General features: G+C 39.3%; 2 protein-coding genes and 1 long non-coding RNA gene across 9 annotated transcripts in view; 1 reads left to right on the top strand and 2 right to left on the bottom strand.

Moving 5' to 3' along the window:
* Window positions 1-1,148: 1,148 nt before the first annotated feature.
* Window positions 1,149-15,995, bottom strand: LOC113687036 (uncharacterized). Of its 3 annotated transcripts, XM_089189342.1 has the most exons (11): window positions 15,858-15,995; window positions 13,647-13,749; window positions 12,167-12,302; window positions 11,267-11,320; window positions 9,492-10,185; window positions 8,484-8,560; window positions 7,268-7,402; window positions 6,459-6,516; window positions 6,034-6,104; window positions 4,037-4,723; window positions 1,149-2,923 (listed from the first exon to the last, which is right to left on the bottom strand). In XM_089189342.1, exons 2-11 carry the CDS (start codon window positions 13,688-13,690, stop codon window positions 2,519-2,521), a joined length of 2,361 nt encoding a protein of 786 aa, XP_089045468.1. In that variant the 5' UTR covers window positions 13,691-13,749; window positions 15,858-15,995; the 3' UTR covers window positions 1,149-2,518. The 3 variants fall into 3 exon arrangements, with proteins under 3 accessions (XP_089045468.1, XP_027060538.2, XP_027060539.2); XM_027204737.2 differs by lacking the exon at window positions 15,858-15,995 and having other exon boundaries at window positions 13,647-13,966; XM_027204738.2 differs by lacking the exon at window positions 15,858-15,995 and having other exon boundaries at window positions 6,034-6,101; window positions 13,647-13,922.
* LOC149036638 (uncharacterized) lies at window positions 14,082-21,559 on the top strand. The gene is made up of 2 exons (XR_016181687.1): window positions 14,082-14,285; window positions 20,136-21,559. It is a non-coding gene; the product is annotated as an uncharacterized LOC149036638 (long non-coding RNA).
* LOC149036637 (trafficking protein particle complex subunit 11-like) overlaps window positions 17,360-22,309 on the bottom strand; it is a 25,747-nt gene continuing 20,797 nt past the window's right edge. For 3 of the 5 annotated variants that reach the window (XM_089189308.1, XM_089189307.1, XM_089189309.1), the window contains 7 exons: window positions 21,956-22,063; window positions 21,475-21,526; window positions 20,784-20,895; window positions 20,278-20,369; window positions 19,307-19,440; window positions 18,922-19,089; window positions 17,360-18,187 (listed from right to left, as the gene is read on the bottom strand). In XM_089189308.1, coding sequence (XP_089045434.1) covers window positions 18,143-18,187; window positions 18,922-19,089; window positions 19,307-19,440; window positions 20,278-20,369; window positions 20,784-20,895; window positions 21,475-21,526; window positions 21,956-22,063 — 711 coding nt within the window. In that variant the 3' untranslated portion in view covers window positions 17,360-18,142. The remainder of the gene's footprint in view (window positions 18,188-18,921; window positions 19,090-19,306; window positions 19,441-20,277; window positions 20,370-20,783; window positions 20,896-21,474; window positions 21,527-21,955; window positions 22,064-22,309) is intronic. The other 2 variants (XR_016181606.1, XR_016181607.1) reach the window with 1 other exon arrangement.

Below are 22,309 nucleotides of genomic sequence, written 5' to 3'. Positions count from 1 at the left end.
AGTACCACAAATATGTGTAAATCTACAGGCGGTCTAACACAGTTGGTTCAATTTGATTGACTACACCAATCACTGCAACATAACAATAAGATTATCAACTCAACAAAGTGAAACTCAATTATCGAGCAAGGAAATCAAGAGCGAATATTTTTTTAGTATAAATCAACCGATCATTCAAAACTTGACAACAAGATAGGCTCATGTTGATCATTTATTTTGTCTTCAACTTCACGATGTTAGGCTACTTACTCCACTCTATATATCACGAATAATCACGAATATATAGCGAGTGGTTTAGCCAATCACATTGCAGCATTTGTGATAGAATGCTAATAAATCCATACTACAATAGAATGAGTAAAGCGAAACGCCCTCCAGTGTGCGATTGTAAACATAACAAAATAACCTCATATGGTTGATAGGTTCTGAACGACTAAACCAAAACAATTAGATCAGAGCACTTTTCGATTGTTGTAAAACTGAAACCAAAGCAGTCACGACGGCCAATCAGAAATCAGGAAAATATATCAAAAAACCCCAATCAGTACTCAAAGTAAATCAAGCCTTAAGCCAATGCAGTAATAAACTCAAGCCAATACAGTCACGACGGCCAATCAGATATCAGGAAAATATCTCAAAAAAGCCAATCATAACTCAAAGGAAAATTAAGGCTAAAGCGTGGAAAGACGCGGGTGAATAGGTCGTGATTGGTTGCAGGTTTTCTGGACCAATCACAGAGCTAGGGGAAGAATAAGCAGTGCAACTCCGGAATACTTTTGACAATCACTGAAAATTACTCTGTTCAATTGGCTCATTTCTATGTGTGATAGTTGATTTGGGCTTCACCTTAGTCGACTAACACTCGTTAGGAATCCAACGCTCAGAGTCTGGTCGTCAATTTGCATATACAACTAAAGAAAATTAAATATCAATAACTGGGCAACTGCCCACCTACCCCTCCCCTAACCCTACATTAACCCTAATTTGTTATCAATTGACTGTTGGTGGGTTAGGGGAGGGGTAGGTGGACAGTTGCCCAGATACTGATATTGATCCGAAAATTACATGGGACAATTAATATTGATTACAATTTTCTATTTTTAGAAACATCCCCTTCATGGAGCAACAGCAAAATCGAACTTTACAACTTTGTCAGCGTATTCTAAGAATTTATTTAAAAAAGTTTTTAATTATCATTAGCACGCTAACAACTACAAAGAGAGTACAGAAATACTACAGGAATTCTGTAGCGTACTCTGTACGTGTTCCTTCGGACTAAACAGCCTACTTTGTCTTTTCTTATTACAAAGAAATATGAATCGTGTTTTCCACCAAAACCTAGCTTGGTTGATGGAAACACTTCAATCAAAAAATACCTGCATCGAATGCGAAGGATTTTTAATGAGTTTGACGTCACTTATACAAAAGGTAATTATTGTAGGCTTTTATACATCAGAATTGCTCAAAGCGGTCGAAACAAGCCTTAAAATTCTGCACTTTGTGCGGGAACCATTTTCCCTTTTTTTCGTTTCAACATTACCAGACCCCCAACCCTCTTAAAAAAAATTGTACAATTATCAATAACAAACAATGCGCCATAAATTACAGTAAAACTTGAAATAAGCGGACACTCGCGGGACTCACTCGCGAGACTCACTTACGAGTGGTGACCGCGAAAGACAGGCTCTGTAATTTGCAAGATGATTCACCATCGAGAAACCTTTCGAGTCTGACTTTCTCGGGTGGATACATAAACACCCAAGTCCCGAAATAACCGCTTCAGAAGTTAAAAAAAATGCAACACTAAATCGTGAGCGCATAAAAATTAGCCACAAATTTCTCATGACGCTGATCGCAGCGAATATGTTCGCCAGCAAAAATCGTCGATATTTTGCATGGCAGACATCGGTAATTACATGCACCGATTTCGGCGATCGGAGAAAACCGCATTACTAAGCATACCTGACGATTTTAATAAGCGATCAGCCTATAAAATCCCTAAGTGTGGCGATGAATACGAGGTCCACTTAACACGGGTTTCACTGTATTTCAGTTTGGCGACTTTAGCCACTGAGCTTCAAAATTCCATGAACTGGTCACGTGTTAGTTATGAGCCGGTGAATACCAGCAGCATCATCAAAGAGACACACACACACACCCCATAGTGTTTGGTTGTGCTAAATAATCCCGTATCGTATTAATCATAATATGAACGAACAGTTGTGAGAAGAAAGGTTCGCAAATCATAATAAGTGACTGGAAAAAGATATTCGTCCTCGCCCTGAAGAGAAAGCTGCAGTAAAAAAAAAATATCCCAATGAATATTGAATCGTTATGAAAAATCGTAATTAAATCGAAAGGGCAGAAGCATTTCGATTCAGAGTTGACTTGTAAATGACACTGATGGATTGTTAACCAGCTTGTGAAGCGAACGAGACGAAACACAATACTCAACATTAAAAGTTTTGTATCACAATGTTGTCTATATTCAATTTCAAATGGAGCTTAATCCAGGCCATCACACTATTTTCTTTCTCGTCGAAGAAGATTTCCTCGGCGCCGTGGAAGCTGGGGTATTACTTGGTCGAACAGATTCCGGATGTCCTTGAGAGCGTGGTTTTCCCCTATTGGGGCGAATTTCTCGCTCTGGTAAATGAATTGCTGGTGGGTTTCTACGTGAGTAGGAAGACGATGATTGAGCTGATGAGCCAGTAACACTGAATGAAGGCTGATTAAATTGTGGTAGTTGCCCGGTAGGTTTGGTTCTATTGCTGACGGAGGTAGATACTCGCGAGGCGGACGAGCTTGTGTCAGTAGGTCGCAGTTTACTCCGTGTTTCTTCGGATCTGTGGTTTTGAATACCCATTTTGTGTTCAAAATCTCTCCTGCTCCTTTCATTAACCGTTCCTGCTTGACGGGATTTCTGGAAATTGTAAAGAGGGATATGTCACACAACTGGGAGTGAAGGTAAAAATAATGAAGCCATCTAAAAAATATGTTAATAAACCTCAAAACAGAACGATTTTATATTTCTGAAAAATAATGTACATGAAATAGTTACGCGCTTCTAATTGGCTGAAAACTAGTGCATTCCATGTAACACGAGTACAAAGCTGTAACACGAGTGCAAATTACAATTAGCACGCGCACGCTTTCAATATTTCGTCGGTCTGGACTTTCGGTGATGTTTTGCATGTAAATTATTGACAAGTAATAACATTATTTCTCTTGCAATTTGGTGTAAGAAGTACTTTTCCGAAAAATTTACTTGTACTTATTAACACCAAATTGCACTCAAAATCACGTCAGTACTAATACAAGTACTCATTATCTATTTAGCGGTTCCTCACTAGTCCTGCGAAATTCCTCAAGGCAGCGAATAAAAACTAAATGGTCTGAGTCTGGAAACATTTCCCTTAACCTTTGACAGTCAATCACAGTATGGTAAAAATAGAAGCAGTAGAAGACGCACTTTCCTTTTTCCCTAAATTAATGAGGTTCATCGACGTTGCCGTCGTGGTTTTCTTAAACTCCCTAATAACGTGAAATCGTTAAGTCTGAGATTGGGTACCCACGGACAAATTAATTATATTTTATATTTGAAACTGAACGAATGCTAAGGTTGAGGTCTGGTGCCTCAAGAGACGGTAACAACGTCGAGCAATTCCCGAAATTCTTGAGGAATAAACAAATACATTTTAAATTCGACGCTTTTCTTGGCATTGCATTCCGGACTTCTTTCTTTCACCCTTTGATTCCCGATACAATATAACCCCGGAATCAAACATTATGGTCTCAAGAATAAAGGAAATAATCACCAACTAAAAAAGCTCTTGATTGTTAAACACACTTTCTTAATAAGGGTTAAGGATACAAATATTGAGGTATATCTCGCGTTTTGGTTGAAAATTTGGGGAAAGCCAATAAACGCTGCATGTACTGACCATGTGAGCACAATCCGCTATTCTGTAAAGGGTGCTTGGATTGTATGGGAACAAATGCAAACAGTAATTTTGGTAGGTTAGCTTATACTTACCACGTGAGCCGTGATTTCAATCTGCCGAACCACAGGAGGTTTTGTTACTTCTGTCCTCAAACTACTCTTGGATTCTGAATTTGTTTTTCCCAGATACGAGTCATCCTCTCGCAATCTCGCTGCAGATGTCTTGTGGAATGTGCTGGCATCGCTTCTCGATTCAGGCTGTCTTTTTAGCTCCTTGCTGTGAACCATTCGATCTTTACCATGATGCACTAAGTCCCTTGGAGGTTTGTTTGTAACCAAGTCGTTATTTCTTAACACCGGCTGACCGCGTATGGGACGAGATTCTCTTGTCTTGCGCTCTGGTCTTTTGAGCGCGTTATTCATTGGAACGTTGTCTGGTTCTCTTTTTCGATCATTATATTTCTCAGACTTATGCCTCACATCTCTTCCTGGCGCCCTGCCGTCATCCGGCGTAAAATTCACTTTAGGGCTGGAGTTTTCAGGCGTCAACTCTCTGCTGTCGAGATCGCCTGGAATAAAATCGTCCCAGGACTTTGGGCTTCTTCTCTTCGATTCGTACACCGGTCTACTGGGGCGACTTTTAGAACCAATTCTTACAATTGGCCTAGTTTTGCTCGGAAGAGGTCCTTGTGTCGAGCCATCGAATAACGCCGAAGGCGAGTTGTTGAGAGGGGGTACTGTCGAAGAAGCACGGCTTGCTGGACCTGCGTCACAAACAGCCTAAGAGAGTGGAATTTGTGGCCAATTACAATGGTGGAACTTCCAAAAGTGCGGTTTGGCTTTGCCGCGCTCTATGATTAATTAAAGATCGCTTTTCGATTTAGTGTCGTGTAACCATAACACCTCAACCAAAACTAAAGTAGTCGCATAGGCTAATCAGAAGAAAGGGGTAAGCTTCTAAAGAAACTGTGGTGCTGCGTCAATGGGGAAGTACAACAAGATAATTTTGGTTTTATCATCTGAGTTGATAATGTAAAATGGCCACCTTAAAGTGTTTTAAAGTTGACGCTTCGAGCGTTACCCCTTCGTCATTCGATCTAACACTTGAAACGTCAATCAGAAGAACGGAAATTATCCACAGCAGCCAACTACATGAAAACTAAGAGTAGTGGTAAGTAGACTGCCTGAGGCGTGAGAAAACGCGAATGAACAAGTCGCGATTGGTTTTAGTTTTGGATTTGATTGGTTGAGAAAGTGGTGCGAGTTGTTTTGACCAATTAGAGAGCAAAGTAAATCATTACTGGCAAAGTCCAGCATAACTCTCGAAACTCGGTTGAGCTTTTTTTTTCTTAAAACTCGTTCTAAAAACTCATGCCACTCTCTCATCCAGCCACATGCGACGTTTAAATGTTCGTAACTTGTTCACTTTCTGGTTATCTTCTACGGCAATCAACCTTTGAGAGTTGGTAGTTGGGTTGGGTTGGGTTGGGTTTTGTTTGGTTTGGTTGATCACCTTGATCAACTTTTTAACCGGTATCAAACCGAGTTCAAACACTTTCATAAGAATAGGCGGCAACCGCTGTTTCTTTTGCAGGCTTGTTCTTGAAAGTGCAGGCTCCACATACTTGCTTGAGAGAGGAAGTGTGGTATCCATATAAGTAGAATTCATCTTCTAAGTTCAGTGGCTCACAGCCAATTTGATCAGTTTTCATTTTATTTTTGCAACGGCCTTTCGAAATATTTAGCAGGTAATTTAGTGTTGACAACTGAGTTGAAAACGTTCATTGGCCACCGTAAGGGTAAAAAAGCTGACGTTTCGAGCGTTAGCCCTTTGTCAGAGCTTGCTATACTCTCCCACCGACGCAGCACCACAGTTTCCTTAGCAACTTACCCCCTTTATTCTTGAGATATTTACCTTGGATCTCATTGGCCTTTGAGATAACTATGGTTCAGGTCAGTTTAATCAAGTCAATTTCAAGTCAGTTTAGTCAATTTCAAAGCGCTCTTTCAGTATCACTTAAATTAAACTGAGTGAAATTTCATTCAAATCAACCAGCAGTCTGTTAGCAAGCAACACATTTAGCACCCACCTGATGTAAAATAAGGTTGTCAAATGGAAACAACTCTTGGCAGAACTCACAGGGCAAAAAAGTGTCATCTTCTGTCCAAGACAAGAGAGTCATATTATACGTTAGTTAGGCAAGTAGAGCAATTTTCAATTAAATGTCGAAAATAATCCGGGATTGCTTTGTTTTATTCAACTTTTCTCTGTGATTGGTCCAGGAAACCTGCACCATACTCTCAACCAATCGGAAGCAAAAAATCAAAACAAACGCGACTTGGTCGCCTGCGTTTTCCCGCGCTTCATGCAGTTTGCTTGTTTTCACTTTGAGTCCTCATTGGCTAGTGATGATGTAAACATATGTTCTGATTGGTTGCTGGGATTATTAAGTTTTTTGGACACTCAGTTGACGACTGCTCTGACAGTGAACTCACGTAAAAACTAATCACATACCTGGACATTTCCTTCCACTCTTGTCAAGCTCTGTGCGATTATTTTGTAATTCCCTTTCCTAAATAACGATAAAAACATAACAAATATGTCATTTTTGGCAAGTTAGGTTTTTTGGCCTTCTAACAGTCCGTAAGAAACATTCCTGACAAACTAAACGAACAATGTTATTTAAGCTTTTCGTAATTCTTCGAAATGATCTTCGCAGGTAGAATGCAATTTCAGCCATTGCAGAAAACAAGCCTGGATAAATTCAGGCTTCAACGGGATTCGTGTTCATGCCCCTCAGACAGTGATTGGGCCCAACTACCAAGTGAGTTACAAAGCCATACGTTGGAAGCCAAGGAAGTCTTAGAGGGTTCTTCTCTCCCCAGGAGGAATTTATTAACAACAAGTGAGTCAAGTTTAGTTCATGAACCAAGTGGCTCATGTTGCCAAAGCCTATCCCAGGTTTAGTGGCTAGCTACACCCCCTGAATAGTATGTTAGCCAAATGCTGCAAGCAGTTTGTCAGACTTCCCTGACCATTCACTCATCAACATTAGCGTGGGTGGAGAAGATTAGCTTTATAAGTGAGAGTAAAGTGCCTTGTCTAAGAACAAAACACAAAGACCAGACAGGGCTGGAACCCAGACTTCTCAACCCCAAGTCCACTTTGTCAACCACAGGGCCACCAAATCTCGCAGCTGCACTGGAATGCAAAAAAATTTAAGTTACCCTTTACACAACGAACGTGACTCCTCGAGTACAAAATAGCTGGTTCTCTTAATTAAATGCAGGTTAAAAGATTTCCAACTCAGTCATCCAACTTACAAAGGAGTTCCTTCTCTCTACCCCAGCATACACAGAGTCATGATATTGAGGCAGGTAATGCCTGTTCCTACGGTTACCGCCAAAAGGTGGAGCAACGCCAGATATTGAATCCAGTGATCTCAACTGACAACCACTCTATAAACCACAAAAAATAAATACCTTTACACCCCAACATCAGAATGCAAATTTTCCATACTGTTTTCAATACATTTCTTATTGTGCTGAAAAGGAGAATTTGTTGAACAATCAAGGGCATCATTACAGTCGTTAGTAAGCATTTCCTTCTTTCTTGTTACCTACAAGTGTGATTCAGGAGTGATTGTGCAAGTAGAAATGAGATGAAAGTCACCCTTACAGGGTGTGAAATTAATTTTTTTTTCTGATAGCCACTTGGCTCCTAAATTATTCAAAGTGGTAGCCAATTCAAAAAAGTTGGTCGCCAGTTATAAAGACAAACAAAACCTTTTTTTACGCTGTCAGCGTTCTAGATAGACCCTTCAAAATTAAATCAGGAAAAAGATCTTTAACATGCGACAACGTGGACACTAGAATGGATGATATACAACTTTCAAGCTCACCTAAATTCAACCTGGCGTCTAGTTATCGATTGAGATGCATGTGTTACGCTTTGGAGACAAACTTAACGAGAAAGTTTGCTGCAGATTTATCTTTACTGATCTTTTTAATTCTCTATATCTCTAAGTAAGTATATGATGAAGCATTCTAGTTACCAATTTGGCAACAAATTTTCAGGATTTGGTTGCCAAAGTGAAAAATTTAGTCACATTGGCACCTGTATTAGGCGCAATTTCATGCCCTGTCTTATGGGACAAGGAGTTATACATTTTGATTCCCAAAAAATGCATTTTACAGTTCTTGCTCAGGAGAGAGAAAAGTCAGCCAGCAAAGAGAAAGTTGAATTAGTATTACGCATTTATTTGTTGTCACGTTCATGGTGCAAAAAGAAAATGAAGTCTCCACCCAAAATTACTTGCTAAATATTTTCTAGTCTTCAGGGAGACAAAACAGTGGAGGAGGGCTTTGAGGGAGGAAAGTGCCTTGCCTGAAAACACAACACAGTGATGCGAGCACGGTTTGAGCCTGGACCTACTGACTCACATTCCTGCCCATTAAGCAACAAGGCTATAAGTGTTCAACTGACCATAGACTAATTTCATAACAATTTTGCTCCAATGTGTTTGAAGTGTTTTCTCACCTGATGAAGTATAAGGGACTCCACTGAAAACAAGTTACCACAAAACTCACAGGGCAGCTGTGTTTTATCTAGATTGTCTAGAGAAAGAATGAATTCTTTACTTTAGTCAATAAAATTTTCCAACAGATCACTGTCATGACCTTGGAATGATACAGGTATGGCACAATAATAATAATTTTATAATAATCAAAACCATTGTCAATACAGTCGAGCTTGCATTAAGCTGCACTGCACTGAGCCCTTTTTAAAGTCCCAAACTTTTTTCCCCTTGTTACTGTAATTTTCACCTCTACTAAGCAGTCACCTCTATTGAGCAGTTGTAGTCACCCTCCACTGAGTCCCAAAAGCCTTTTTGAATAGTCTTCCACCTGTACTGAAGGGCGACTTAAAGTGGAATTGCTCAAATGAAGCTTAGAATAATCTTCTAGGAAAATTTATCCATGTTTATCTCCCAAAATCAATTTGTTAGTAGTGTTTTTAAGCAAGTTTATATCTATTAAGTGGTCAATTATGGCATAAAATGGGATTTTTAAGTGTTTTTTACAAAACCTCTATTCTGCAAAAAGACCTGTATTTAGGGGTCAACTTGCATTAAGCTGTGACCCCTCCAATCTCCAAGGGTGACCACCGAATACAGTTTCCACCGTAGTTTCTTATGCCCCATTCACACCAAAGCTTAAACATGTTTAAAAGTTGTTTTGTTAAACACAGTTTAATTTTTTTTTTCTTCATAGAAACTATTTAACCGAATATTTTTGACTTGAATGTAGCACATTGGAAATGCAAGTTAGCTAGTACTTGAATCCAATGGAAAATCAAGTTTTTCAGTTCTCTGTTTATAATTTTCATTCAATGAAAACCAGTTTAACAAAACATGTTTTGCTGGTGTGAATGGGGTATTAGTTCTATCATATGCTTGCAACAATAATTGTTTACTATAGAGTTAACATTCTTTAGAAAAAAAATGAGCATTTAAACCCAACAACAAAGCACAGCGCTTGCCATTACCTGAATCAGGCAGTAATGTAGACTTTGTGTATGGAACATGCTTGTCAACCTCTGCCGCAGACATCCACTCACTGTCTCCATCAACATATCCAAACTCATCAGCTTGATAGGCTGCTGCAAGAACTTCATCATCATCAACGTCCACTGCATATTCATCATTGATCTCATCAAAATCTTGAAAGTTACGATGATCGGCTTCTGGATTTTGGGAACCTTGTCCTTTGCTGGCTCCTCGAGAAACAACACCATGTTTTCCAAACATGCCATTTTCGTCAAAACCATAGTGAGCTGCACCTCCCCTAGGATTCATATGTGCATCACCAAAAGGTGGAGTTCCAAGTCCTGAAGTAAGGATCTGTCCAAACCCATTTATAGCCGCAAGAAATGGATTAAATCTGTACTCTGCGTCTGAAGAATCTATTTCACCCATCCCATTAAACATGTCAATGGGTACCCCACTGAAAATTTCATGTCTTGGCTTAGACTGTGGCAGTTGTTTACTTTCCTCTTTGATTGGGTATTGACACCCGCTGTTTTCATGTTCAGTAAAATCTTTTATTTGAATAAACCTGTGACATGCATCACACTTTTGGGTTCTGCTGCCACAGTATTCCACATGAGAACTCATTTTACTGAAAGGAAGAGTTAACTCACAATATTCACACTCCACTTTGCGATTTGGACAATCTTTCTCCTGTTTTTAACACAACAGATGAAAAGAAGTAAGTTACATGCACTATAATAATTATATCACTGAGACAGAAAATAATCTGTGCGTGTTGAGGAAACAAAAAACCAGTTCAAGGTGATCTTGAACAATTCTTATGTTAGCTCTGAGAATTTGATATTGCATCAACTAATGATTCCTTCCATTATTCTCACTACCCAACTGCTTGATATTGTATTGATATTGTAGGGAGAAAGTCTGCCTTGGTCACTCATGAGAGTTAAAGGGTTAACAGTCAGTTTACTTTCAATTGCTCTCTAAGTTGTCATACAAAAAGAGAAAGTGTTAAGTTGTGCTTGCTGTTTCATATACTAGTAAATCAGGGTTCAAAGCTCATTTTTTCCCCAAAGTTTCCATTTGGTAACCTTAAATCATAAAGTGGTGGTCAGAGAAAAAAATTTAATAACTGGCCAGGGGAAAATTGGGAAAGGTAGTTTGGGCAAAACTTCCTGACATAGTTATATCCTGACCACAACATATACATCAGTCTTCATACTGCAAAAGTTGTACCATACCTGCAAATGTTGGCAGAAGTTTCCCAAATGGGCGAATGGGCAAATGATCTATCACCAAATGCCCAAATGGGCAGCTTCTGCTATAGCAGGTAATTTTAAGTGTTAACAACTGGGTTGAAAACGTAAATTAGCCACCATAAAGGCTAAAAAAGCTGACGTTTCGAGCGTTAGCCCTTCGTCAGAGCGATTATTTTAACCTTTTAACTCCCAGAAGTGATTAACATGTAAATTCTCCCTATAAAATCCATTCATTTTCTTGCAAACAGGTTATGAGAATACTCAAGAACTTCAAGAGGTAGAAGTTGTTGATCACCAAATTCTTGTAACCAATTTACAAGGGAATGAGTAGAAGCTAGAGGGGAGAATTGAAAATCAGATCTTGGTGCTTAAGGGTAAATACTCTAGGATCACCAAAAGAGTCACAGCTTAGAGTGCTGTTAGTGAAGCATTGAATGAAAAAACTTCTCTTTGTGGTAAACTCTGTTGTAACCCTGTGGAACAAACAAACTGGCATGGAATAGTTTTAAACATACCTTGTGGTCATCAAGATTTATTTTCTCCACAAGCTCACCACATTCACATTGTTCCTGTAAAACAAATACATATCAAGTCATCTCAAACTGCAAAATATTGCTCCCAGGCAACCATCAATTGGAGACATTTTTGGTTCAATGCCAATCCAAACTTTTAACAGTTTAAACACTCCCAATATAACAACCATTTCTCTGGAATTACCAGTCAGTTCTGGCCTTGAAAAGACCCAGCCATTATACAATGGATGTTAAGGTCATTCCTCAGAAACAAAAGTTGTTAAATGCTTTTTTTAAAATGTTCCCTACCAAGCTCTGGTTTGAGAACTACAATGGAAAAAAATAATTAACCATACTTACTTCAGAGATGTGATGGGCCAATCTTACCCCATCTCTGCCTGAGCTGGTACTAATCATGTGTGTCATTTCATCAGTTCTTGGAATGCACACACATTTGTTCACCTAATGACGTGGTGTTATGGCCAATCTTACCCCATCTCTGCCTGAGCTGGTACTAATCATGTGCATCATTTCATCAGTTCTTGGAATGCACACACATTTGTTCACCTAATGACATGGTGTTATGGGCAGCGCAAGATGTATCGTGTATTAATGAGGAATCACCTTATCTCCTTCTGCCAAGTTCCCATCAGTAATTCTCCTTACACTCTACCGTAGTCTCTTCTAATAATGTCAGTTTGGAGAATTTGGATTAGATCAACTAATAACTTCCTAATTGATATTTTCCTTATTCTCATCTCATCTTTTCTTGATATTGTATTGATATTGTAAGGAGAAATTCTGTATGGTCACTCATAGGAGTTATAGGGTTCAGCATGTTTTTCTCTAAAGAACTGAGAAACAAGAAACATCTGCACCTTATCCTCCAAACACAATACCCACCTTGGCATGGTATTCTTCAAAATGTTCTTCCTGCTGTGAGATGGGTATTGGTTCCCCACATTCCTTACATAACATCAGATTCCTCTGACAATGATTGACATGCATCACAAAGTTGGCAGCTGGGATGTCACGTTTACTGTTTTTGTGATAAATATTAATCATGTTTATTATACATTCAACACACTACCTCTTTTCTAATTGGCTGAAAATGTACAGTGAATTTTCAAAATCAGCACCTGAGATGTCATCTAGCTACAGATTATACAATTATCATGTCAAGGACACTCAAGGTCACTGGTTATCATGTCATGTATAACCACAGTGCACGCTTTGTGTTGCTTGCTGATTTGCATGTTTGTACACATTTATAAAGAAGTTATTAGATCCACTTACTATTGTGACCATTTTTTTTTCATTCAATGTAGAATAAAACAGGAATTTGGTTCCCACTCAAAGCCAATAAGCTCTGCATTAAATGACTGTGAATATATAGAAACCATATATGTGAACTGCAGATAAAGACGTGAACATGAAAGCGATCTTCCCAGTAATGAACACTACTTTTCAGGCCTTATTTTCACTACTGCTCAAGTAGTGTTCAATACTGCAAAGATCGCTTTCATATTCACAGGCACCATATTGCTAACTGAATCTAGTGGATACTGCAACTACTGAAGAAATAACTAATTTATATTCAAAGCCTGTTACTTCTGCTTGGATAAAGGTTCAACAAAAAGCGAACAGTATAATATTACATAACGGACTGGTCACACATCAATGAGAGCTAAATTAGCCACAAAGGAATGCAACATATATTCTACAAAAATTTTGAGAGAAAAAAAAAAGTGGTGAAGATGACATATTTTTTCTAAATACCATACAAGGAAAAGCCTGTTTTGATTTCCCTAAAAAACTTCAAAACGAAGAAAAGTTTACCACGTTGAACAGGCAGATGTGATCCTTCTGGATCAGTGACCACGGAACGAAAATGCAAATGTAGTATCATTAAATTGAATTAACATTAAATTTTACAACCTTGAGTAATGTGACTTCTTCACTAAAAAGACGAAAGACACAACGAGTTCCATATTTAAAAGAAATAATAAAGAACATGAGATCACCAAAAACAACCATTAGCGAGCGAAAATCAGGGAGGGTGAATATCCACAAATGCGATTTTTAGTTGCTTTGAAATGCTTCCGCTTTCGATAGCCTTTCCGTCGATCTTGACCATCACCGAGTAAAGACGATAAAAAGATGAGTCGCAATCTAGAAAAAACACGTTTGTCGCCGAAGAAACAGCATCAAAAGGTTTTGTTTGAGAAAAAATAACGATCAAAATAAGGAATGACATTGCAGTTTTTGAAATTGCGTGCAACAGAAATACGATTTGAAGCGACAAAACTGTGCTCATCGCTTAAAATTGTCCACAATTCTTCAAATGATGGTGTTCATAGTCTACAAAGCGCAAGGGACTTACCAATTGGAACAGTATTCCGTTTTCACTTCTTCCTCCTCGTCCATTTTCAAAGCCGTGAATCGCTCAAAAGACCAAATGAGGAACTAATGCCTTGTCATGCTCTCTACAATATTTAAAGAGGATTCTAAAATTTGTTTATGGTAACATTACAATGAAATTCTACCGATCTTTCCCTTTCATAAGGATTCACAGGGAAAAACGGTAACAGTACTCATCGGTGGTTCCCCTCTTCCGTTTGTATCCACAAAACACTTTCACTTTGATAAACGCTGGGGAATCACCGCTGGCTGAAAGAAAACGCTGACGTAGGCTTTGTTCTTGTTCTGTTGTTTCCCGCCGAGTTCGTAGGCGAGGGGAAGAGGGTTGGGTGCTGAAGTGATGGTGGAGGTACTAAAAAGGGGATTTGGGATGTGGTGGGGGGAGGGGGAGGGGGAGGGATAGGGATTGGTTGAAGTCGGGGAAGGATCACTCAAACAAAAGGAGAGTACACTAGCGATGCGGCAACAGGTAGACCAAGACCCAAATCCCAAATCCCAAGATTCAGAGGCAAATACCTCTTCAGACGATGTTGGGGGCTTGGGTACAAGCTGAGTTGAACAACACGCTCTCATGACCTCGTTCTTATTTACCTATAAAGGGGTAAGTTTGATTTCTAAAGTGAATGTGGTGTTGCATCGGTGGGAAAGTATAACAGGATAATTCAGAGTTATCAGTTGAGTTTTAACGTAAATTAGCCACCGTAAAGAGTTTCGAAGCTGACGTTTCGAGCGTTAGCCCTTCGTTAGAACTTTCACGTCGCTCTGACATCGCTCCAACGAAGGGCTTACGCTCGAAACGTCAGCTTTGAAACTCTTTATGGTGGCCAATTTAAGTTATAACCCAGTTGATAATACTAAATTACCCTCTCATTTGCTTAATTCAATTAATTAATTTAACATCAACCTCGAGTGACACCAAGTTACTGAACACAAAAGTATTCATTTGGTTAATTTACTCGACACTTTTCTTTTCGAGATATAAGATATTTCAGCTATAGATTTTTGGGACGACACGAGAGCAGTCTGTAAATCACGAGCTGGAGGTGACGATTTACAAACCTTTCGACATCCCAAGTGGGTTATTACCGATAGAAAGTGCGATCTATCCTTTAATAAAATAAACTAAACATAGGCATGCCTGGCATGCAAAAGTTAGTTTTTTAGCTGGGTAGGTTGAGATGGGTCACTTTGTGTCCTAATATTTTCATAACTTTCAAAAGAACGAAAAAATCGCATTACTTCACTTTAAGAGAACGAAAACAAACCTTATTTATCCAAACACCCACAGGTATTTTGTAATTTATTGTCTCTATTGTCTAAATACTTCCGAGCAAAAATTAAATGCATCGGTGCCACGCTCACTGTAGTCTCCTTCGCAGTCGTTGTTTAGCCTCGTCACACAACACCCTGTATTCCAGTTGGAGAGTGAACCCGTTGCGTGACGAGACCAAATAATTGTTGCGAAAGAGACTACGCTTACAACCGTTGCTCTCACAGAGAGAAAATCAAAATTATTCGTCTCCATTTAGTCGCCTCAAAAATATAATTCCACGTAATTTAACTACGTTGTATCTCCAATAGACCCTAATCAAAAATATATTGCGATCTTGCATCAGTGAATATATACTGAACGAAAGAAAAGGATAATATTTCAAAGAGGGCTCCTTGATTAGTTGTTGCCTATGTGGACTTTGTCGCCTGTGTGAAAAACGTGATAAAATGCAGGTTGTTTACAAGAAATTAACAAGCGATGGGTTAATTCGAATTTAAAGCCAAAGCGAATTTTATTCGTAGAAAAAGTCAATGCGTGGGAGAATTGTGTGGCAAATTCACTATCAGTAGCATTTGGTTCCATGTTAATTTTTTTCCAGTGAGGTTGGATAATGCGCTTAGAATACGTGAGAAAAAGTGGGTTGTTTACCTGGAAATGGCACCTGGTGGAGCGAAGTCTAATGTGGCAAAATGGAATTTGATTAGCGGAACACAAATCAAGCAGATGAAAAATTGCCTAATGTTCATGTAGTGCAATGATTCGGTATGTTCTGATTGGACTTTGGACGTTGTTTTCATAGTACATGATGGAATGTAAGTTGTTTGGCATGTGCGTTGTTAGAAAAGGAGCGGTAAAAACACGTTTTAACTTGAAAATATTACAATAAGGTTAAATACGAACCTTTCATATCCCGATAAATCTCGACCTCAATAGACGAGGCTCTTGCGAAGGTCACAACCATAACAATCAACAAATAAGCCCAAAATTTCACGTCAACGTTATTCTTTGTGCACGGCCCCCTGATTCTGTGACATCATTTGCAAGAAAACAATACCCAAACACTATGATAGGTACAAGATATCCAAATACTGTGATATATGATTGGTGCGAGATACATAATTCAATGCGGCAATCTGATTGGTGCGAGATACATACCCTACTGCAGTGATCTGATTGGTGTGAGCAACATACCACTCTACACGCTAACACAGAGTTATTATTTAAAAACTATCTACGAAGATACTGATACAATAACGAAAGGTTTTTTACCAATTAGGGCTTGTAGTATCTCAATTATTCATAAAATGTACTATAGTACTATTATAAACTAAGCAGATTTACATAACGCTCATCTTTCGTCAGAAAAGAGACATTTGGAAGCTCTGACATGTTTTCATTACAGAATCGCGCCCATTGAAAAACGTCGCACGGGAAAATGCAAATAAGCTAGAAAAGAGAAAGAGAGCATGCGTAACTTCACGCAGGCCTGTCAATCCGACTGTCAATCATGTAATCCCCCGTGTACACAGTGTTCGAAAGTATTGTTTCTTGTGCAGACAACCGAAACGTAGCGCTTTTCATCGAAGAAGAATAGACGTAATTAGTGGCGTTATCTTGATTAGGTTATATTGTTTAAAAATCGGTCAGATGTAAAATTAAATTACCTTTCAAATGCCGGGTTTTCAATTTGTGTTAAGACTCAAATGCGGCAGATTTGCGAGGTTCGACCATCAACTTCGCCAAGAAAGCAAAACATCACAGAAATATTCCTTTTAGTAAAATTTCCGTACTGCCCCATACTATCGTAAAACAAATCTGTTTTCCCAATGGTAAAGTATTGTTTTTGTCACTCTATCCAAGAACTGAACGTATAATGTAGTGTGGGGCTGTGCGGAATTTTACCTTCCTTTTTGGCCCGTTATTGCCGTCAGTTTCAGCTAACACGTCGGTAGTCTAATTACGTTGTAGATTCCCGCTCCACGTAGGTGCACGCTCACGCTCATAAGCTTACGGATGAACACTTCACGCTCTTTTGATATGCAAACGGGGCCCTCGCTCTTTACCGACGAAAAGAGCATTTCGTCACTTTGAAACAATGCTAATTGCTCCAATTGTATCTCCATTGTCTCTAAACGGACGCAAAGCGAAATTTTACAACTCCCGTTTGGGAATTTGTCAATTCAGATCTAAAGCGACCGAAGTTGGCGGTGAGCGTTTGCAACCTCATTCCTAGGTCATTGCGCCCGCAAAGCATCATGGGTACCCCACTTTTCTCGGGCGACGCTTTTCAATGGGCGCGATTCCGTAATGACATTTCGATTTTCCCGATCCCCTTGAAAGATTTATGGGTTGTTCTCGTGTTATAGTTCCTTTAAGTAATGGGTAAACATAGCAACATAACATTTTTTTTCAGTCCTAAATTTTAATATGAAATATGGCTGCTGCCATTGATTTTAGTCACTCATCGTAGTTTGAACATTTTTGTATTGCCTGTTTGTTTAGTTGTCGTTGTTTTTTTTACATTATTTTCCAGTTAAGTTTAAATGACTAAGACTATGTTGACTTTTACAATTTCGTTGCTAAGGAACAATAACTTCTTTAAGAATCGACGGTATAAGCTATAAATTCACAGAAATATCATAAATCATATGTCAGTAGAAATTCACAAATGCTGCAATCTGATTGGCTACGCAACAACGTAGCCTCATACTGTCCAGGTGTCTAAAAAAATCATGAGCCTGTTTCGTTGTTAAGTTTTGAACGAGTTCAATTTAGAAGTTCAACCAAACAGTTAAATCATTCGCTTTTGATTTCTCTGTGATAATTGATTCAGGCTTGGCCCACGTCAACGACCACGCGAAAGAAATCTTGAACTCATAGGGCAATTTTTAATCCAAGATTGCATAGTTTTGCTCCAAATTCTACGTGATATCAATGCGACATGCGCGCAAAAACACATATCTGCAAAAACGCGTATCTGTTAGCCTCAGAGTTGTTTGGCCTTAAACATCCTGCAATTCACCAGCCAGTGGATAAAAGCCCCCACTAAAGAATTTCCTTCATGTGGCTGTCAGTTTACAGCGGTTCAAACCTCCGCTGCATCACTTTGCTGCTTAAAATCCTATTGTGACTATAACTGGAAAGTTTGCCTCCAGTCTCCACTGTTCCATTAGCTATCTTTAGTACTAGTAACCAGGCTTCTTCTCTGATTCCAATTCCCGGCCTCGAGGCTGTGTGATAACAGACACGTTATAAATGAGTCCTACATGATAACTTTTAAAACTTGTGACTAATCCATTTTATGACTAATCACCGGTATTCCAGTCGCTAGTTGTACTAAAAACTTCTGGACCTGTTTTCGTAAGGTTACCCTACGTGCTAACTTTTAAAACTGATAACTAATTAATGTTTTGATATGTGTAATTTGTTCAGACAGTCGGTCCACGCTGTTGTTTGTTTTGTTTTTTCGTTTCAGGGCCATAGAGGTGTTGCAAATACGGCCACCGGGCCTGAGAATTCACATCCACTTTCAAGTCAGGAAGTCCTCATAAGTGACTTAAGACAGAATTTCTCCTTACAATATCAAAACAATATAAAGCAGACAAGTTATGAGAGTAAAAAAAAAATAAACTAGGAGATTATCAGTTGATCCATCAACAAATTCTCCGAACTAACATCTAAAGAATCGTAAGACAGACAGTAAGGAGAGTTAATAAAAATATCTTGGGAGTGAAAGGGTTAAAGGATACAGCCTTTCAGCGAGAAGCCAGTATGGCGATTTGGATCGTAAACTTTACGGTAGTCAAACACTTGAATAATTTATAACTAATTTAGTGAACCGAATTAAAAAGATAATTGTGTTAACAAATATAGCAAACCAAGTTGACCGTTATCCGATGTTCTGCCAACGCGTTGCAAAATATTTGCATTTTTTCACGTTTTGGACATAAAAAAAGTTTCTTACCTTTATAAAAACATTGGTCGGAACCAATTTCTGCGCATGTTCATCCCAGCTAACCTGAAAGCGAGGCAGTTTGAAATGCAGCTTGGGAAGAGTCAAAAACCCGGCGTAAAGAGGGTACAAACTGAACTTGAGCCTGTGATCGCCAGTTGGCAGCAGACGAAATTGAATCTGGAAAAGAAATTCATCGTTAAAAACTATTCACAAAGTTGCGTTGGCTTCTGGCAAATTCCGCCCACGTTTCTCGTAGATAAATGGCAAAGGATTTTGGGAGTTTGACTGGCCAATCACAGCGCAGTAGCCAATAATATACTTCTTCAAGTATATTATTTCACCAAACCCCCTCGCATGAGACATGTTTTACGTGTAGCAAGTAAGCTGAACTAACCTGTTTATGACCTGAATACATAAAGGCGTCACTTGGCTCCACTGTGACTTCGACTTCCTGGACTTGAAGCGTTCTATTGCGGACGAGATAGCTTACGAAAAGTGGGGTCTGTACACAGCCGTATGCAGGCAAATCTGAAGAAAAAAAACGGTACAATAAATACATTTTTTTCCTTTGGTCTTGTAACGAGGGCGTGTCTCCATGAGGATTAGAGCCCCACAACTTCGAATTCCGCTCTCGAATGGCAAACTCTACTTTTTCTTTGTCCAACGCTTGTGACACGAAGGAAAAATATCTTTCTTTACTTTATTACGGAGCTTAAATTTACCGTCTTTCCTTTTGTATTCATTAACAAATACATATATTTAAAGATAATTTGGTTTCATCAACTGAAGTGATAATGTAAATTGGCCATCGTAAAGGATTTCTACAGCTGAAGTATCGACGTAGGGCTGACGCTCGAAAAGTCAGCTTGAGAAACTCTTTACAGAGACCAATTTATTTTATTAACTTTGTTCATAAAACATGACTATTGTGCAATACCCCCAACGACGCAGCACCAAATTATGTCTAAAAACGTACCCCCTCTATACATGTATATTAATTAAAACTGAGTTTAACCACGTTTTTTATGAGTAGCTTCTCCTAGTGCGTGTAAGGTTTTAGAACTAACTTTCCCGCGTTTGTTACCCATCTCTCGAACAATTTGAAACCCTGTAAAAAGCGCGGGAAGAGTGCTTTTGCACAACCTTATCGACTTCATCGTGTTTATGCTAATTTGCCCGCAATTTTACTAAATTTTGTGTGCCACTCAATTTTGTTCTCCCAGTCACATTTGGACGACGATACCTCTACAAAAGCTGCACGATATTATCAGGTCAACAGCGAGAAGCATGAAAAGACCTTCTCGAGTATAGTTTGATTTTGACGCTTGGCATATTGCCGTATGATTAACCTTGCTGGATACGTACCTGCCTGTATCGCAAAAGGAACACTCTCTACTGTTACAGAGGGGAAAGTGAGCTCTGTCACCACAACTGGAAACTTATCAGCCGCAGAAGTTCTGGAGAATTAAAAAATTTAAAATGATTAAATCAAGCAACGAAAGGACTGGGACATATTCTCCTAAATAAGGTTCAGTTGAAAAGGCATCAGTGGGTCTACCGAGTGTTGGCAAAAACCAAAAACCAAAGTAATAAAATCGGCACATCAGAACAAATGAGAACACGAAGAAAAAACAAGCAAACTGCCTGAAGCGCGGGAAAACGCAGGTGGGCCAAGTCGCTATTGGTTTAAACTCTGCATTTCATGATTGGTTGAGAGAGACAGTTGCGCAACTTTCCTTGTCCAATCACAGAGCAAAGGAAGGCGGACCAAATTTTGAATGCAGTTTGGTATTACATTGGGTACTCCATTGGAAATTGTCTCAATATTTATCTCACTTTTCTTAGTCCCTCGAGTGTAATCACGGACTTACCGTCTCCACTGGAGGGCAAGACTTCCAATGTTCACGACCTTCATTTTACTGACACCCTCTTTAACAGCTAAGCAGTAGCATTCCGACGCACTTTCACCCTGTTGCAAAGAGACTGGGACCACCATACATGACGTTAGAAGGAGAAAGAGACAAAGTATCCTGTAAAGATTTAACAGCTAGCAAGTCGGGAATAATTGCCAAATTTTCACAAGAAATCTTGAAACCCGCAATTTGCATATAGGGGCACAAATCGCAAAGCTGTATTTTCACTAAGTGGGGCCTTGAAAACCCGTCAACAAAATCCACCACCTATTCCCATGCAAATTCTAACCCCCTCCTTCCATTGGTCATTGTTTTAAATGAAAAGGGGCCTTGAAAATGTCTCAACAAAATTCTCCTCGTATTCCCACGTAGATTTCCCCCCTCTCTCTCCATTGGTCTACACAATCGCTCAACCTTGTCTAGTATGAGGAGGGGGGCCTTGAAAGCCTTGAAGCCCCTCAGGAAAATTCCCCTCGTATTCCCCTGCAGATTTCCCCCTCCCTCAATTGGTCCAAAAACTCGGTCAACCTTGTCTAGTTTCCCAAATATTCGGCGATAAGTTAAAAAAGAAGCCCGACAGTGCAAGTAGGCGCATCCTTAACTAATTCAGATTGGTTATTCACGTAATACACAGACATGCAATCCTTACTTCCTTGCAGCTGCGATCCCATCTCTTCACCCACAATATTCACTTCTGGAGACTGAAATCAAGCAAACAAACAAACAGTTGTCCAGAATGTCTGCTTCTTATTTCTACCATAGTTAAAATTAGCACCCGACTATTCTAACTTATTTCTACCATAGTTAAAATTAGCACCCGACTATTCTCTAGAAGATATATGTTCCTCGTCAATCCCCGATAAAGCTTGAATTTCTCAGACTACTTTTTCTTCAGTGTGTTAAATTGCAAAGTTCCGGCGGGGGAAAACACGCACTTAAGTTAAAGTGTATATCTATGCACTGGCTTACATTCCCATCGTGACTCGTGGGGAGGGGGGGGGGGGGGAAGGGGAGAGGGAGGGCTGCATATGCTCTCCTGCTTCATCGACTTGTTATCTTCTCGATTATATTTTCTAAAGGAAGACAAACCCAGTTTTTGCGAACATAAATTGTATTGTTTACAACCTCACCATATTCAATGTAGTGGTGACCATGGTAACAGGCCAAGGTGAGGTGCATTTGATGCCAGCTAATAAGAGGAATGGTTCTTCTTCGAACAGCTGATCCAGTCTCTCCAACTGAGAATAAACGCAAATCAATGATTTGAGCTCATTAAATTGCTGTGGTGTACACGCTCCCCCCCCCCTCCCCAGAAGAAAAAAGAATTAAAAAAACGGAAATGCAATTAGTTTTAGATCCCTGTAAATATGGACTCAAAGCAAACCATGATGACCACAATGTGGGCGTGACAAAACAAAAGATCAAATTGGCAGATCGGCACGTGCGTATCAAATCTTTGTACATTTTTTAGCCGACTTTGGCAA

This window comes from Pocillopora damicornis, chromosome 12 (assembly GCF_964200805.1).
Source record: "Pocillopora damicornis chromosome 12, jaPocDami1.2, whole genome shotgun sequence".
Classification (NCBI taxonomy): domain Eukaryota; kingdom Metazoa; phylum Cnidaria; class Anthozoa; order Scleractinia; family Pocilloporidae; genus Pocillopora; species Pocillopora damicornis.
The sequence above is the reverse complement of the archived record's forward strand: the minus strand, read 5'-3'. Positions and strand labels throughout refer to the sequence as shown.

Bases quoted from the DNA above. Each gene is read 5' to 3' on its own strand.
- LOC113687036 (XM_089189342.1), bottom strand. From the start codon at position 13,690: ATGGACGAGGAGGAAGAAGTGAAAACGGAATACTGTTCCAATTG. The intron at 11,321-12,166 runs GTGGGTATTGTG...TTTGTTTTACAG, and splicing joins TTGAAGAATACCATGCCAAG to GAACAATGTGAATGTGGTGA. The intron at 4,724-6,033 runs GTGGGTGCTAAA...CCACTCTCTTAG, and splicing joins ACAACCTTATTTTACATCAG to GCTGTTTGTGACGCAGGTCC.